The sequence below is a fragment of the Lissotriton vulgaris genome, chromosome 2_1 (assembly GCF_964263255.1).
Source record: "Lissotriton vulgaris chromosome 2_1, aLisVul1.2, whole genome shotgun sequence".
Lineage (NCBI taxonomy): Eukaryota > Metazoa > Chordata > Amphibia > Caudata > Salamandridae > Lissotriton > Lissotriton vulgaris.
The window spans coordinates 1277941674-1277959415 of NC_141687.1; the positions used below are offsets into that span (position 1 = coordinate 1277941674).

Genomic DNA, 17742 nt, shown 5'->3' on the forward strand with positions numbered 1-17742 from the left:
AGACTGTTTTATTCAAGGTTACTCCGTAAGCAAATGTCACAGCATTACACTATTTAGCAGCACTTTAACGGGCCGTTTCTGTCAAGTCTTCTTAAATATCAAAGCACTACACTATTTAGCAGCACTTTAAAACCCCGTTTAATTCAAGATTCCTTACTAACTCCCAGACGCGTTGACGCCAGCCCCTTTCGACTCCCTCCCCACTCCCACAAATAAATGAGTATGTAATGCGCGCCCGCCACTGCACGCCGTACATCAATCCCCAAATCCCAGACGCGTTGACACCAGCCCCTTAAAGCGAAACTGACTATGAAGCAAGCGCCCGGCACTCCACATCAACAACTACCAGACGCGTTGACGCCTGCCCCTTGAAAGCGAAACTGACTATGAAGCAAGCGCCCGGCCCACGTTAAAAAAAAAAGAAACTGTAACTAATTCAAGCCACACACACGTTCGAAGCAGACAAGGCGCGCTCACGAGGTCAAATCTCCGGCAGGAGAAGCTCGTGACAGTCTGCTGTCCACATTCCCCCAAAAGTGATTACATAAGTTGTCTCGCCCTAGACAGCAAAAGCTTCGCTTTTGCTTTCGTCTAGGCGAGACCTAAAAAGTGACATTTACAATACCAATAGCTCAAACTTTCCTAATGCGAGACCTATTGCATTGCAAATGCTTGTTTTGATGAGGTTGTGACCCTCAGCATCTTTATAGCAGGGAGAGCTCGGAAGTGAGGTGCCATCTGTTCTCTCTCCTGTCTCCTGTCCCCACCGCCCCTACAGAGACGACATGATATTTTGTGGTAAAGGGGGAGGGGCATCTCCGCTTTCACTCTTTTCCCGTCTACCCACTTCCCATCCTTCTCCCTCGGTGGCTCCTGCTCCTCGTCTGCAGAAGGCTTTTTACACATCGATATAAATCAGGACACGAGCGTCATCGCGACTACAGTCGTTATCGCCCGGATAATATGTGACTGTGTATGTAATATCAGTGTCCCCCTCGCCCTGGTGCCAATCCCGCTCGGCTCCCTGCGTAGAATGCGCATTCCCGGCCCTCCCGCGCAGCGCGCCCTGAATTCTATCAACCAAAGAAAACACCACCCCCAGCCCACCCACCCCCACCCCGAGTGCTGGCAGCTCCCGGGCCCCGCCATGTTTTAGGCGTTATCCAGGGTTGGGAATAAAGCAGCGTCCGGGAAACACACCGAGCGGCTCTTAGCGCATCAAAATAGCACATCACCCCGGAGCACCGCATAGCGCATCCATGGGGAGCGGGGCAGCCCCCGGGCTCCTGCTGCTGGCCGCCATTCTCTGCAGTGGTAAGTAGGGTGGTGGTAAGGCTCGGATCAACGCACTGCATGCAGAGGGGTGGGGGCTTTCTCCGCAGCCCACCCGAAGAGGGACATTCCCCGTCACCCTGCAGTGGGGATGGGTGCAACGGGAGAGGGGTGGGGGCAGGGGCATGTCGGGGCTGCTGCGTACGCGGGTTTAATGCGGCAGCGCAGGGGGGGGGGGGGCAGTGACTGTGCAAAACACACAGAAAGCATCACACTTTCACGAGGAATGCCGGAGAGAGAAAATGCAGTTTCTTTTTACATTTCTGGCCTATCGAAATATTATTGCGAATTTTGACGACTGCCCTGACAGACCGAGACTGCACAGTTGCAAGGGTAATTTTTAGATACCGTTTCTAAGCGCTATAAATGACAGGTGTCACACATACCACATTTAATGGCTTGCCAGCCAGGGATCGAAGGCTGAGTTTTGAACCCGGGTCCTCCGCAGCGCCGCGTTTCATAACTTGCCACTGTTATATGCGTCACATGGTTAGTACCGCACCACTGCCCCTGGGCGTTGGGGGTCCCTGTGTGTGGAGTCCTTCTGTGCACAATGGCCTTTATGTTTGAGCCGCCTGCACCACTGTCCCTTGGTTCGGCGTGGCACTGGTGATGTTCAGATGCACTACTCTGCCCTGTCTGTCCCTGTTTCTGGACTGCTGGGGGAAGGAATTTGGGAGTCTGGGGCAATAGTCTGTCACTGCTCTCGGGGTAGAGCGCCAGCAATGCACCACTGCCCTGGTTGTGATTCCGGGGCACGGGGACATGCGTATTGCACTACTGACGTGCGTGACAGAATTTCAGTACGACATTGCTGTGAGAGGTTAGAACTGTAGCCCTGCCGCACTGTCCAGACGGGAAGAGCAGTACGTTTGCTCGTCTGTCCTGTGTAGCTTAGCTGTGCCATGGTCCTGTGTGAGAGCTGCACTATCGTGTCCCCTGCCTTGTGTAAAGGAGCTGCAGGGGCGCCACTGTCCTAATGGTACAGCAAGGGGGAGTGGCATTGCTACACTACTGACCTAATGATCTAGAAAGGGGAAGCTGCATTGCTGCACCACTGTCCTAATGGCCCAGGAAGAGGAACCTGTATTGTTGCACCACTGTCCAAATGTTCCAGGAAGGGGAGCTGCATTGCTGCACCACTGTCCTAATGGTCCAGGAAGGGGAGTTGCATTGCTGCACCACTGTCCTAATGGTCTAGAAAGGGGAAGCTGCATTGCTACACCACTGTCCTAATGTTCCAGGAAGGGGAGCTGCATTGCTGCACCACTGTCCTAATGGTTCGTGAAGGGTGAGCTGCATTGTTGCACCGCTGTCCTAATGGTCCAGGAAGAGGGAGCTGCATTGCTACACCGCTGTCCTAATGGTCCAGGAAGGGGGAGCTACATTGCCGCACCACTGTCCTAATGTTCCAGGAAGAGGAGCTGCATTGCTGCTCCACTGTCCTAATGGTCCAGGACGGGGAGCTGCATTGCTGCACCACTGTCCTAACGGTCCGTGAAGCGTGAGCTGCATTGTTGCACCGCTGTCCTAATGGTCCAGGAAGGGGGAGCTGCATTGTTGCACCGCTGTCCTAATGGTCCAGGAAGAGGGAGCTGCATTGCTACACCACTGTCCTAATGGTCTAGAAAGGGGAAGCTGCATTGCTGCACCACTGTCCTAATGTTCCAGGAAGGGGAGCCGCATTGCTGCACCACTGTCCTAATGGTCTGTGAAGGGTGAGCTGCATTGTTGCACCGCTGTCCTAATGGCCCAGGAAGAGGGAGCTGCATTGTTGCACCGCTGTCCTAATGGTCCAGGAAGAGGGAGTTGCATTGTTGCACCGCTGTCCTAATGGTCCAGGAAGGGGGAGTTGCATTGTTGCACCGCTGTCCTAATGGTCCAGGAAGGGGGAGTTGCATTGTTGCACCGCTGTCCTAATGGTCCAGGAAGGGGGAGTTGCATTGTTGCACCGCTGTCCTAATGGTCCAGGAAGAGGGAGCTGCATTGTTGCACCGCTGTCCTAATGGTCCAGGAAGAGGGAGCAGCATTGTTACACCGCTGTCCTAATGGTCCAGGAAGAGGGAGCTGCATTGCTACACCGCTGTCCTAATGTTCTAGGAAGGGGAACTGCATTGCTGCACCACTGTCCTAATGGTCCAGGAAGAGGGAGCTGCATTGCTGCACCACTGTCCTAATGTTCCAGGAAGAGGGAGCTGCATTGCGGCACCACTGTCCTAATGTTCCAGGAAGAGGGAGCTGCATTGCGGCACCACTGTCCTAATGGTCCAGGAAAGGGGAGCTGCAGTGCTGCACCACTGTCCTAATGGTCCAGGAAGGGGAGCTGCATTGCTGCACCACTGTCCTAATGGTCCAGGAAGAGGGAGCTGCATTGCTGCACCACTGTCCTAATGTTCCAGGAAGAGGAGCTGCATTGCTGCACCACTGTCCTAATGTTCCAGGAAGAGGGAGCTGCATTGCTACACCACTGCTCTAATGTTCCAGGAAGGGGAGCTGCATTGCTGCACTACTGTCCTAATGGTCCAGGAAGAGGGAGCTGCATTGCTACACCACTGTCCTAATGGTCCAGGAAGAGGGAGCTGCATTGCTACACCGCTGTCCTAATGGTCCAGGAAGGGGGAGTTGCACCGTTGCCTCATAGCTGTTTGTTGGTGATGAATTAAAGCACCACGGCACTTTGTGCGGAGGGGGCACATTCTCACCACTGCACTCTGCGTGAAGGAGCGCCTCTACCGCACTCTCTTGTTTGACTGTGAAAGGAGAGCGGACGCTGCTCTGTTGGACCGTCGCCCTGTGTTGGGGAGATGCGGAGCCTCGGAAGCACGCGCAGGAGGTGCACCGATGCCCTTGACGGGCGTGGTAGGGCGAGTTGCACCAGTGTGCCAGCGCCCTGAGTGAGAGGACCGGGGCTGCACTATTTCATTGCCGCTCTGGGACTGGGACCAGTGGCAGCACGTGAACAGCAGCTTTTGCGTCTGTTGGGCAGACGTGGAGACTGCCCCACAGAACGTGCCCCCTTCCCTGGAGCCTTGTACTATGCACCACTGTCCTGAAGGAGGCGCTGCGCTATCGCACCTCTGCTCCCTGCATTGCGAAGTTTTCCACATACAGCTGCTATATTAAGTGACAGTTTCTGTCGGGGGCGTAGCGAACATTGAACCCCACCCCCTGCAAGGTACACGGAGGGGCAGCTCACCGAGCTTAATCAGGAGCTCCCGGGTCAGGGTACTGTGCTGCGGAGGCCCCTGGAGCCCTCTCCTCCCCTGCACTGCGGGAGCCTATGCCACTCTACGCCACTGGTTCTGGACTGTGTCAATCTACCATAGAACCAATCATAGAGCCAGCAGTTTAACAGCGAGAGCAGAGCTGGCCTAGTGTCTGGCTTGGCTCTAAGATCCATAATGCCAGTGACACATCAACATACATGGCCTTCAAATCGTGCAACAAAGCTCATGGGAAAAGTTAGTAAAGACTCTTCACAATTAAAAACAGAACATTTATTTAACGTGGGAAGCGTTGCACTTTAGTGCATGAGATTGTATGGTAACTTTGAGTGAAATTTAGAGGTGGTAGTTAATACATATATACTTAGAAACATTCATGCACACCCCAAATGGCACGACGACGACGTCACTAGTGAACTAAGAGTGCACCCTATAAGTGGCCTACCTTTTTATTGTAAATGAGGCAATAATTTCGAAAAATAAAACTTATACCAGAGAGGCTTTTGTACAATGCACGTACTGCAGAAATGTATTTCAAGGTGCACTCCAGTGTGATGATAAAGGAAAAGAGGACACATTGAAATAATGTAATTGCATAGGATCACACAATTTGGTCAATCAGAGAAGACAGGATTGAACTAAGGTAGTTTATATTGTGCAATTCAGCTGCTGGATGGGTATCTCTTGCCCTCTGCGGTTTCATATCAAAGGTTAATGTTTTGTCTTTATTTGTTTGAGGATATCCCTGTGTAAACCGTGGTCAATAAATGCAGGTGAAACAGATGAAACATGTTAAATTGAAACAGAAGATTAAAAAAAAAAAATTACATAGTTGCTCATTTTTTGATAATCAATTTTATTAGCATTTATAAAAACAAAAATATAGGAAGACAGCAAAAAAGTGCACGATACATCAGTGTTCATCATCGACAAATAATAAGGTAGACCGATCAAAATACAAGGTCCTTCCACTGGCCCTCTCGGACATAAAATAAAACCACAAAGCAAGTGGGAAGTCAGCGTGAATTTCAGCCCACCATGTTCAGACACTTGCCCCATACCCTCTCAAAGTTCTCAAGTTGCTCATTTTAACATCAATGTCACCAGCTTCCCCTGACTTCATATAGAGCTGTGGTTCCCAAACTGTGCGCCGCGGCGCCCCGGTGCGCCGTAATGAGGTGCCAGGGGCGCCGCGCACACTATTTGTAATTTTGGCCATCACAGGGGAGCAGCGCTGCTCCCCTGTGAGAGGCCTCACCCCTGCTGCTGGAGGCGCCTCGCACTCCTCCAGGAGCACGAGAGCAGCCCTCCCGCCCATTGTCATTCAGTATGCCGCTGATTGCCACTTACTGAATGACAATGGGGCAGTCTGGGGGTGTGACACCATGTGGCGTCCTCCTCCTGCCTCAGTGTACAGAAGGGCATTCTGTACGATAAAAAGTAAAACGGCCCATGCTGCAACGTTAGAAAACACTTTATTCAAAGAAGCCTGTAAAATAAGTTTAAAAGAACATTGTCCTGTCATTTTAGAACTGAAGTATTTTCAATATTGTATTCATCAAAGCCATGGTTGCTCCTTTTTTTTTTTAAGGAACTAGCAACCATTGACAAAGCCAATAGTCCTGGCTTGTTGGGTGTAATGATACTTGCTGTATTATATATCTGGATGCAATGACAGAGACAACATAATACCAGTGAGGCAGAACACTATGCTAAGCGCATATTTTTAGCCTAGGTGTTTTAAGCTGCGCTCTTAATTACGTCAAACACCCCCTTTGAAGAGACCCCCCTAGTTTTTTTACACCGCTTAAAGCCCTGGAAACAACACCATGTTACAGTAACCTCACATCCTGGCACTGTGCATCATGCATGACTTCTACGTTTTCAGTCTGCCTATGTGCAGGGGCATAGTGAACTCTCCACCACCGCACCCCACCCCTTGCTGTGGTTCATTCTTAATGGGACTCTTCTGCCTGCAACTCTGCAAACAAAGGCTCAGCTCATAATGTGAAAAGGTGGGTGAGTAAATAAGTGAAGGAATGTCTGAATGGCTGGATGGATTACTGAAAGGATGAATGCATGAATGAAAGGGGGAATGGATAGATAATGAAAGAAAGAATGGACGGATGAGTGAATGAATGGAAGTATGGATGAGAGAAAATGTAAATAGATGGATGTATGGGTGGAAGGGTAGATCTATGGGTGGAAGGGTAGATGGATGGGTAAAAGTGTGGATGGGTGTGTGAAAGGATGGATGGATGAGTGAAAGGGCAGCTGATGGGCGAGTGAATTGGTGGATGGGTGTGTGAAAGGATGGATGGGTGGATGAATGAAAGGGTAGATGATGGGCAAGTGAATGGGTGGATGGATGAATTGATAAGTGAAATGGTGAATGGATGGATGAGTGAAAGGGTGGATGTAAGGATTGATGAGTTAGTGAAAGGGGGTAGATGGACAAAAGGATGGATAGATGAGTGAAGTGAAAGGGTGGATGGATGAGAGAACGGATGGCTGGGTGAGTGAACGGATGGTTGGATGAGTGAAAGAATGGATGAGTAATAGGATCAATGGATGGATTAATGAATGGATGAGTAAATGGGTGGGTAGATGGATGGATAAGTGAAAGGGGGATGGAGAGAGAAAGGGAGGATGAATGACTGAAAGGGTGAATGGGTGGAAGGATAAATGACTGGGTGAATGGATGAGTAAGTGAATGGGTGCATGGATGAGTAAGTGAATGGATGGCTGGGTGGAAGAGTGGATGCATGGATGATTGTACAGATGGATGGGGTGAAAGGGTGGGTAGATGAATAATGGATGGATGAGTGAAAGGGTGGATGGAGGGATGGATGAGTGAAATGATGGGCGGAAGGATATATGGTGGATAGGTGTGCAAATGGTTGAATATGTTTGGATATAGATGGACACACAGATGGAAGGACAGACCTTTTTAGTTAAAAATAAGGCTGGGGATACTGATTACGACAGACCAAACTCAATGTTCCATTTTCTCAGAGCGGGTCTCAGTACCAAAAGGTACTGAAAGCAGCAGCTGGCATAAATAAGGGTTTGGGACCAGGTACTCTGTTGGGGGAAAAAAACGATGGATTGGGATGCAGCCAGTGGATGAGATTAATAATTCAAGCATTCCAACCAATATAATACCTTCATTGCGTCCCAAATACTTTAAGGGAGATAACAGGAGGTACACACCACCCACCCAACCACCGGTAAAATAATGGTGGGGAGCCACGGCCAACTGCTGATTAGGTCAGGTGAGCCACAGGTCAAAAAAGTTTGGGAACCACTGATATAGAGATTGATTTCATGAGATTTCATGGAAGGCTCAACACCTACCCGGGAGCCAATCACACTATTAACAAAGGTCTGGGGGAGCCCACCGAGGTCACGTGACTCAGGTGAAGCACAGAGCTCAGATGTAGGCAGGCTTTCAAACAGAGCCCACTCCATGCAGATCGTTTCTTGCACGATTCATTGCCACTGTGGTGATGCCAGTATCTCAGAGGGTTGACCATTAAGAATCTGCAGACTGCTGTGGAAGTGCGCAAAGCATAGAACGATTTGCAAAACGAGCAGGATGCAGCATTGTGTAACACCTTCTTTGATGCTGGATTTGAGGGGGTGGGGGCGTGGCAAAGGTGTTGGAGACTGGGGTAAGAAACTGGGCGCAGCCGCAACACGAAGGCTTGGCTGACTCGAGATTCCAAGAGGACTTCAAGCTGAGCTAGAGCCTGGCATCGGACTATAGCCTTCAGCAGTGCTTAAGTTGAGCCAGTGGTTTCCGGTGTTTGACACCAGCACTTATTTGCCAACACCGATACTTATGACAGTCTGCCACATGGTGGCGATGTTTGTCTAAATTAAAGATGAACTCACAGCATTTGTTTATTAATTAAATACACATTTAAATGGACTAACACCTGCTGCCCAAGCCATTCTCATAGCTTGGGGGCCTGGAATAGTCTAAATTGTCACTCTTGTAGTAGTGTGATGGTTAGTAGTTGTGTTGGTAGTGAAACTGGCAGCACTGTAAGGGGCAATTGTTGTTGGAAGCTGCAGTGGCCTCCTGAGTAGGCACTGGCAATTTTTTATTTTATGTGTACAAATTAAGCACCGGTTCAGTAGTTCTCCCACCACTACTGCACCACTGCCCAGTGAGCCTTGGAGTGGCGAAGAGGAGTACTGCTCTCCTACTGCAAGACTGTCCAAAATGGAGGCGATATACTATAATTTTTTTATCTTATGTGTTCTACGCATTTAGTAAGCCATTGTCTGACTAATCACTTAAACCAAACATTATCACGGAAACTAGTAACAAAAGATGTTTAAAAACCATATGCAAAAAATTAGCTTATTTTCATTTACACGTGATATCACATGAGAGTGAATTTACATAAAATCATTAATGCATTCATCTGTTCACAAGCGCCTCTGGTTAACGTCCATAGACGCTGATTGAATTATTAACATCATACATTCTTAGTTTAAAACCATAGTGTTGCTGTACTGCAAGTTACTTCTATAAAAATGATATTTCACCCTTGCCTGTTCTAGTTTTAGGGCCTCTGACTCAAGTGGGTAATCTAAAAAAGAAGGGCCTCATTTATGAGGTTTTGGCGCAGGCCAGTGCCGCAAGGAATCCTGCTGCACTGCCCTGCGTCAAAAGAAAAGGGCAGGAATGCGATGTATCTATGAGATATAGCACATTCCTGCCCTTTTCCCTGCGTTGGCGCACAATGGTCTGCCATGTGCCAACACAGGCACCCTTGCACCATGGTGCAAAGGTGTCTGCATTGTAGACAACCCCAAGAGGTGTTTGCCTCTTTCTACGTGCACTGCAGACTGCAGCGCACATACAAAGAGGAACAAATGGGGAGATATAGGAATATTTCTCCTCGTTGTGCCTTGGCAGTAGAATCTGACGCATTACCAGGAATATGATTCCTCGTAAATCTGGGAATGTTTCAGATTCCATGGGTGTTGCGTAAGAACACCCACAGCAACCCCCATGGAACGCCCCTTTCACACAGTGTTCTACGTAAAAGTGGCACATACTTATACTTACAAGGCCGTGCAAAGCCACATAAGGTGGCTTTGCATGGCCTTGTAAATATGCTGCGGCACATTGTGCCACTGGAGCATCAAAAAAGTGATGCTCTGGCAGCGCACAAGTGTCACTAAGGGCCTGGTAAATGAGGCCTGAAATGCGATAGTTGGCCACATCCACTCAATAAATCAGTGATTTGTACGTGAACAGTTCAGGACTGGAGACAGAGTCCGTATTGACCTGGAGTGAGGTGACATCCTACTAACCCTCCAGCCAGCAGCTCACGCAGTAACAAGCTCTTAAAGCCTTCGGATGCATTGAAGGCTGGACCCAACGTGCCTAGACAACCAACAGTTTTCAGACTGGGCGAAGAGTCCTGTCTCCCTCTTTCACCACTGAAGGAGCACGCCTACACAAGTCTCACGCTATTAACAGCTTCATACACCTTGCTTGACACTCAACATTTCTGTATTTTAAGCCTAAAAAATAAGGCCAAGTGCTCAATTTTGTGTATATTTTTGATACCTTTACGAAAAAAAGTCCCAGCAGGCTTGCAAATGTGGATATAGGGCACAGAGCACAAATGCCTTCATTAAATACACAAAAGGTGATGGGAGGCATCGTGCAATTTGTCAAACCACTGGCACTTGCTCGGGGTAGCATTACAACCCATCGTTCTTTTGTACGCCATCCTACCTCAGTTTGGAACCAGCCATATGCAAATCAGTCTTGACCCTGTGCCCAATGGGAACAGCACAGCCCAAACTGCCAGGCCAGGTCCTCCCTGGACCAAAATACAAGCAACCCAGGACTGAAATGACTGCATCTTTCATTTAAGGCACCCAGCCCAGCAACTATAGCCTAAACCTAAGATAATCTTTGAAGGGAACACAATATATTGTGTATATTGTCCTGCAGTTTAAGCAAATTATTGCCTAGGAGGACTATATGCATGTATCCGATGTGCACAAGGTGATTCAATGTATTCCCTATTATTGCTCACTTTAATGGCAACAACCAGTTGTTTTGTTCTAGGCTGAATAAACCTCTCATTAAAAAAATTATACACTCTAGAAATTGTGGGCCATATTTACTAGAAAGTGACGCAGTGTGGCGCTATAAGCCATCTTGCTACGCCAAACTGCATCATTAGGAAAGTGAAGGGATGCATCTTATTTATAGTATTACGATACATCCCTGTGGTTTCCTCTGTGCTGTTACACAATTGGCTGCCTAGCGCCAATGCAGGCACCCCTGCACTATAGTGCAAGGGTGCCTGCGTTGCAGGGATGATTGTTTTTTTGCAGGAAGGGACTCCTTCCTGCAAAAAAAAACAATCAATGGAGTAGTTTTCCTTCTACTATGTGTGTTGCAGAATGCAGCAGCTCCAGAAAGAGCAAAAACCAAGGAGAAATAAATATATTTCTCCTTGTTGAGCCACTGGGGAGGCTTTAGAATGAGATGCATTCCCAGGTTTACGAACCTTGTAAATCTGGAAATGCATCAGAATCCATGGAAGTTGCGTGGGAACACCCACAGCAAAACCCTTGGAACGCCCTTTTCACGCAGAGTAATGCCTGAAAGGAGACTATATTTACAAGGCCATGAAAAGCCATGCAGGGAGGCTTTGTGTGGCCTTGTAAATATGGCTCACCATTGTGCGCTACCGGAGCATCAAAAAACGTGACCATCTGGTGGCGCAGGGGCCTTGTAAATATGCCAATCAGTCCTTTAAAACCTACACTGTTTAAACCTGTTGTACAACACAGACTGAGCAAAGGCAAATCATTCATTGGGACTTTTTGTGTGCATGTTTAAAGGACTCTGGTTCCAGAAGGACCCGCAAAGTCTGGGGATGCATATGGCCTTCGGCTTGCACATCATCAATTCTGAAACACCTCTATAATACGTCTCCAGGGCCTTGCTCAGATATGGACTTTGAGAGCTAGGTATATCTGTTATAGGAGCACCTGGAAATGCTTTTTTTAAACCATACTTTATTGGTTTTATCGATGCACAATACTTCTTATATCCACCATTGCTTGAGGCATACAGTGAACCCCGTGGGGTACAAAACAGTTATGCTTCTCCGTGGGTATGTTTACAAAAGTAGTAAAGTCCATGAGCGGGTGTGGAATTGCATATACTAGTACACACTCGATGTATTATGACATATTCATACATATTAAAAAATATCATACTCCGCTAAACCACCCTTTCCCTCCCACCCTCCCTCCTTCCTGGCTCACCCCTATCTACGCCCAGGAGAGTACAAGATCCAGCTCTATCAAGATGCTATATTCATGCTAAGTTATTTGGAACTTGTGCACTTTCCTATGACTGGCGGTGTTTACTAAGCATAAAGTCACTACCTACAGTACACATTACGGGGTGCACTAGCACCCTACTTTGTGTTATAATGTTAGGAATTCTGTGGCTTTAAATGTTTCCAACATCAGGTCCCATTCCATGGAAATAGGCGTTTTCTGTAAGCCTCTGTATTCTTCCCTACTTATAACTGCACTATCTGCCATTACCCATCTGATCACCTCTTCGTGCCAACTTTGTGCTGTAGGGGCAAAGGCTTATTTCCATATCATAGTGATGAATTGCATTGTGATGAGTAAGGCCAAGTCTGCAAATCTGAGCTCTACCTTCTGTGTCTTAGGGCGATGCTGTAATCCCAATATGTGTCCCAGTTAGCAATCCCTGTCGCAGTTCCTATTACACTTGTGAAATTGGCCCAGAAGCCAGACAGGCGTGGGCATGCCCATGTCATGTGTATAAGGTCGGCATCGTATGTGTGACATCTTGGTCAGTGTTTCTGTGCAGCTGGGTACATTTAGTTTGGGAAACATCCTTTACAACACAACTTATACCACGCAGTGCCTTTACATCGCAACTTTTATAATGCAAACCATTACAACGCATTGCGCTGGTGGGAGCTCTAGGATAGGGAATAGATTTAATTTACTATCAGACACCTTCCCTACTATCGACGGGGACTGGAGTTGGAATAGTAAATTAAACTATTCACTATCCAGCACCCCTCAACACTATGCGTTGTAAAGGCATGTGATGTAAAAGTTGCGATGTAAAAGCATGCGTGGTAAAAGCATGCATTGTAATGTCATAGATCCTTTAGTTTAGCAGGTGTGGTGTGAGGTAGGCCCTATGCAGTATGTACTGTATAAATATGCATTTAGAGTTAAGGGACACCCTCTTGAGGTATTCCAGAAGAGAGTCCCATTCCTTATCTGATAGTTCCCTGCCAATATCTCTACTCCACCTTTCTCTAAGTGCCATGAGGGGGGTTGCTGCATGCGATCGGATGCCTTTATAAAGCCATCTAATCAGATGGCGACCATTGCCCATTAGTTACAGAGTATGAACTAGTTTGTGTGCAGGAGGCTCCTTGTTATCCGGTGGCCAATGTTTCTTAATATATTTAGATATACTTGCATGCAAAATGAAAAGGGATCGTGGAACTCCCTGTTCTCAAGTGAAGTTTTCATGATTCAGCAGCATATCATCCACAAACAGCATCCCTACCGTACTCACTGCTTCCCTTTCCCATTTATATATGCTTTGCTTGGTTACTAATCTTGTAGGTGTGGGAATCCCTAGCAGTGGGGTATTGGGAGCATATGGGAGCAGCTGGTTTGCATATTGTAATGCTCTTCTCCAGTAAATTAGGCCTATCCTACATAACACGGGGGCTGCAGGCGGGATCTTGCTTTGGGGCAGTAGTAAGGCATGGCGAGCGCCTGGGGGCCAAGGTTTGTGGCGTATACCCTAGTTCATGTAAGTTGCGGCCCTGTAAGCCACTACGCAAGCCATTGCAGCTGGCTCACAAAGCAGATTGCCGGAGATCTGGTGTATCCATGCCCCCTCTGTCCGTTCCCAACTGCAGCTTTGGCAGTCCCACCCTCTTAAGGCCCTTCCACATTTTCAAGTCCGATAAGAGTGTGTTCAGGATTTTGATAAAAACAGTCGGGATCACAATTGGAAGGTTGGTGAAATAATAAAGTAATCGCAGGAGCATGACCATTTTGGAGATGGCTATTCTGCCCGCCACCGAAATGGGCAGTGATATCCAAAATTCTATTTGGGTTTGAAGTGCATTGACTGTCCTCAGAAGGTTACCATCTGGTAATTCTTGTGGGGCCCTGTATAATTGTATGCCTAAATATTTAAAGGTGATTGGTGTAACCAGAAAAGTAAGGATCCCAAATCGGATAGGTTCTGGGTGTATCTTTGGGTGAAATAGGGCTGCATAGGACTTGGCCTCACTTATGGTAAGTCCCGAAATTTGTTTCAACTGCTTAAATATGCGTGGTATGGGCTCGAGATTGTCTTTTAAGTTGTGAATGTAAGTGATAATGTCGTCAGAGTATAATGATAGTGTATGCGTAGTGTTACCAATGCAAATGCCTGTTCCTGCTGCCTCTTTCCGAAGTTTTATTGCTAGGGGTTCAAGCGCTAGCACAAATAGGAGTGGTGATAGCGGGCTGCCTTGACATGTGCCTCTGCCCACTGGGTAGGGATGCAATACATACACACCTGAACGGGCTCTCGCTGTGGGTAACGTATAAAGCAATTTAACCCATCACACATTTGCAGGAGGAAAACCAAACTTGCTGAGTGTTATCAACATGTATTTCCAACTGAGGGTATCAAAGGCTTGGCGCAGGTCTAAGGAGATGCAACCGGCTCCTAAAAGGTTCTTAGGAGTGGCATCCAGGACGTGATAAAGATGCCTGATATTAAGGGATGTGTGTGTATAAGTTGTGACAGGAAAGGAAGTAGTCGGCGGGCTAATATCTTACTTAGGATTTTATATTCAGTATTTAATAGCGATAGCAGCCGGTATCCTAAGATGTCTGTAGGATCTCTGCCGAGCTTGGGAAGTGAGGTAACTAAGGCTTGCATTGTGGTGGGTTGGAGGCTTCCAGGTTCTAGAGCTGGGTGGGTTAGAGGCTCTAAATTAGGGACTAATTTGTCAGAGAAACCCAGATGTTTTGCTGCGTGGGAGTTCCTGCATAGCTTCCTTGATCTCAGTTTTGGAGATTTGGCCTGCTAAATCTTTTTAAACCACCTGGGACAGTTGGGGACAATTAAGATCACACAAAAAGGTTTCTATTGTTTTCTCACCTATCCCTTCGGGGGCCTCATACAGTGTTTTGTAGTGTTCGCGGAAGGCTAAGTTTATGTCCATATGCATGTTCACTGTTGTGCCACTAGGTGTGGTAACACCTTATGTATTGGGGTGGAGGGGGATGGTGCATTGTTAAATTCGAGCTAGGAGAGTGCTCGACGTGTCCGCTTCCGCGTGCCGCAGTTGTGTGTAGGATTGATAATCTATTATGCATAGCCGTTCTAGTATATCTGCATGTGTTACGCGTATTTCTTGCAGAGATGCTGCTTTAGTGGGATCAATGAGAGTTTCCTGCTCTAATTTATTCAGCTTGCTTTCTACCTCTTTTAAGTCCTAGTGAACCATTTGTCGGGCCCCTACTATTGCGCTGATAGCTGTACCCCTCACTACAGTCTTGAATGCTTCCCATTCTGTTAGTTGCAAGGATGCAGTATCAGCATTTTGGGCAAAATAATTAGTGATGGTTGTGGCCATAGAAACACTGCATCTTCTAGCATCTGCAGCAGCAACTTCCAGGAGGGGGCTGGTGTAGGGATCCTCCCCAAGACAGAGTGACCTCTAACGGGTTATCCGTAACTTGAAATGCTTACTATGAGTAAAGTGTACCCTGCTCAGAATTGGGTTAAGCATGTTCTTAGTAGCCCCCACTGCAGGGAAAGTTTCACAAATATTTAAATTCTTTTTGTAAACTTAAATGTTGGAACAAGTGAATTTATTAATATCTGTCATAAGTCTCAAAGCATCTATCGAATCGTTCCAGATTTAAATGTAATCAACGAAAACAGAATATTTTCAAACATTTATATTGCAAAAACAAAGCATACATATCTACAATAAAGTAAATGTAGTGGTAAGACAGTTATTGACCACATGAAGGCACCAACAAATGACATATTCTTTATTGAATGGAGAAGGGTGTTGTTCCTTTCTGAGGCAGAGCCGAAATGGCCCTTGGAACCAAGTAGTCCAAAGGGGAGGCAACCGATTCTTCGGAAAGACCAGTGATGAGATGTATGTGGTGGTCAACAGTGGACTACTGTTTCAATACATCTTAGGTGATGGTCTTTAGTATATCTAAATTCCTAATATTTCAGACTTTCAACATGTGTGTCACATATATCATCCTTTTCCATAGTCCCTAATTCATATTATATGAGATGGGAATACTTGTGTCAGTGACATCATACATTTTCACACAGTAACGTGGCACGGTGCCATGTGCCTTGATGCACGCAAGGAAAATGTCTTATTTGACTGCTGCTAAAAAAGTTGTCATGGTTCAATGACCCTCACCAGGGCGATAAGCACTTGCTGCATCAATGGTAGCCACGCCCCTGGTTTCCCATATCCTATTATCATCGTACCTATTTACAGTAAGAAGCAAGGTCATGTAGTTTAGGTACGAATCATATTTTAATTATGCCCAAGCAAAATGTAATTTATACCGGCATAACCTTGAGTAACTTCCGGCACTTTACATTACAATTGTTACCTGAAATGCTTTGCCACCCTGTGTAATTGAGACCTTGGGTAAAAACACAATTGCAGGAGCAGAGGAAGAAACAAATAAACCGACCTCGAGCTGCTATTTGTTTTCGACAAGTGTGATTCTGCGCATCTTGTAGTATTATATGCGTCCTCGTGCCAAAAATGGATGCAAGGGCGCATTTTGCCCCAAAATTAGCATAAAAATGCCAAAGCCAGCATTTTGTGTAATGATGCATAATTTCCCAGGCATTTCACATCATTCCTGCAAAGGAAATCATGCAAATTTCGTCCAGGCCATGGCCATGTTTGTTTTGTCTGCATTAAGTCTGAGCCATTTGTGTATTTGAGGGCTCAATTCATTAGTACTGAAAGATATTATTTTTTTATAAAAGGTACTTCTACATTCTAATTCCGCATATTCCCGTTGCATGGTACTTCTCATTTAAGCTGGTAGTTAAAACTGAGGCCCTAGCCTCTATTTTTTATAACAATCTGTAATGTGTTGCTCTGTTATAAATGTTTTGCCTCTTTCCTAAACAATACATGTATATATATATATATATATATATATATATATATATATATATATATATATATATATATATTCCTCACAAATGTCCCCGTAGCAGAGGGAACTCCATTGGTTGGTGCACGCGTTTGGAGACCGGGAACGTGTCTCCCAGGTAATTTTGTAAACAAAAGGCAAGGACGCGGCACTCCTCTTGAACACAATAGTTTATTTTTAGGTCTCTTTGCAAAAACTCCTACGCGTTTCGAACTAACGTTCTTGGTCACGGCAGTGTTCTACAAGAGTCCCTTTTCACTTTCCACCATTTATACTATTCACTCAGGTTTACAAGAATGAGGAATTATGGGCCTTGTAGTTTATACATTTAAACGTATGTTTTTCAAAATCAAACAAAACATTCATGTTGGGATTCACGTGTGGGTAACATTCCTTATAAGAAATGTTCTAACATAAATTTTATAACAATAAAATTATATGCTAATTATTAAATTAAATTCACAATTATAGTCCATGTTGTGCTTTCACAATAAACACTTTTCATCAAGGAGCTATTGATATAACGTATACGTTATACTATGTTCAACGGGCTGAGTGCCCCATGTCCCACACGTTTCCCTTGATTTTACGTTATGGCCTGTATTGTGATTCAATGATGAAATTACAGCAGTTGACCTCATGTAAAAACATATGCAAAAGTTAAAACATGTAAGGGTTACATCATGGAATTTCTATATTTCATCACTGAGATTAAAAAACGTGAAACGACAAAGATGACATACACCTCATCTAACAAAAGTAATTTGAAGTAAGCGTCTTTGCATGTTCTTATGCCCCAGTGTTTTAGAAGAGGTAATAGGTACAATTTCCTTGGGGCAGAATACAGATTGCAAAAGAACATAATATGAATATTACTTTGTGATGAGTGATCATCGCATGGGCAAAT

The 17742-nt window shown here is 46.2% G+C and overlaps 1 protein-coding gene across 1 annotated transcript in view; it reads left to right on the forward strand.

Annotated features, from left to right (window-relative positions):
- Positions 1-1126: 1126 nt before the first annotated feature.
- SCN2B (sodium voltage-gated channel beta subunit 2) overlaps positions 1127-17742 on the forward strand; it is a 226374-nt gene continuing 209758 nt past the window's right edge. The window contains exon 1 of the mRNA XM_086957007.1: positions 1127-1314. Within this exon, the coding sequence (XP_086813133.1) occupies positions 1260-1314 (55 nt within the window). The 5' untranslated portion in view covers positions 1127-1259. The remainder of the gene's footprint in view (positions 1315-17742) is intronic.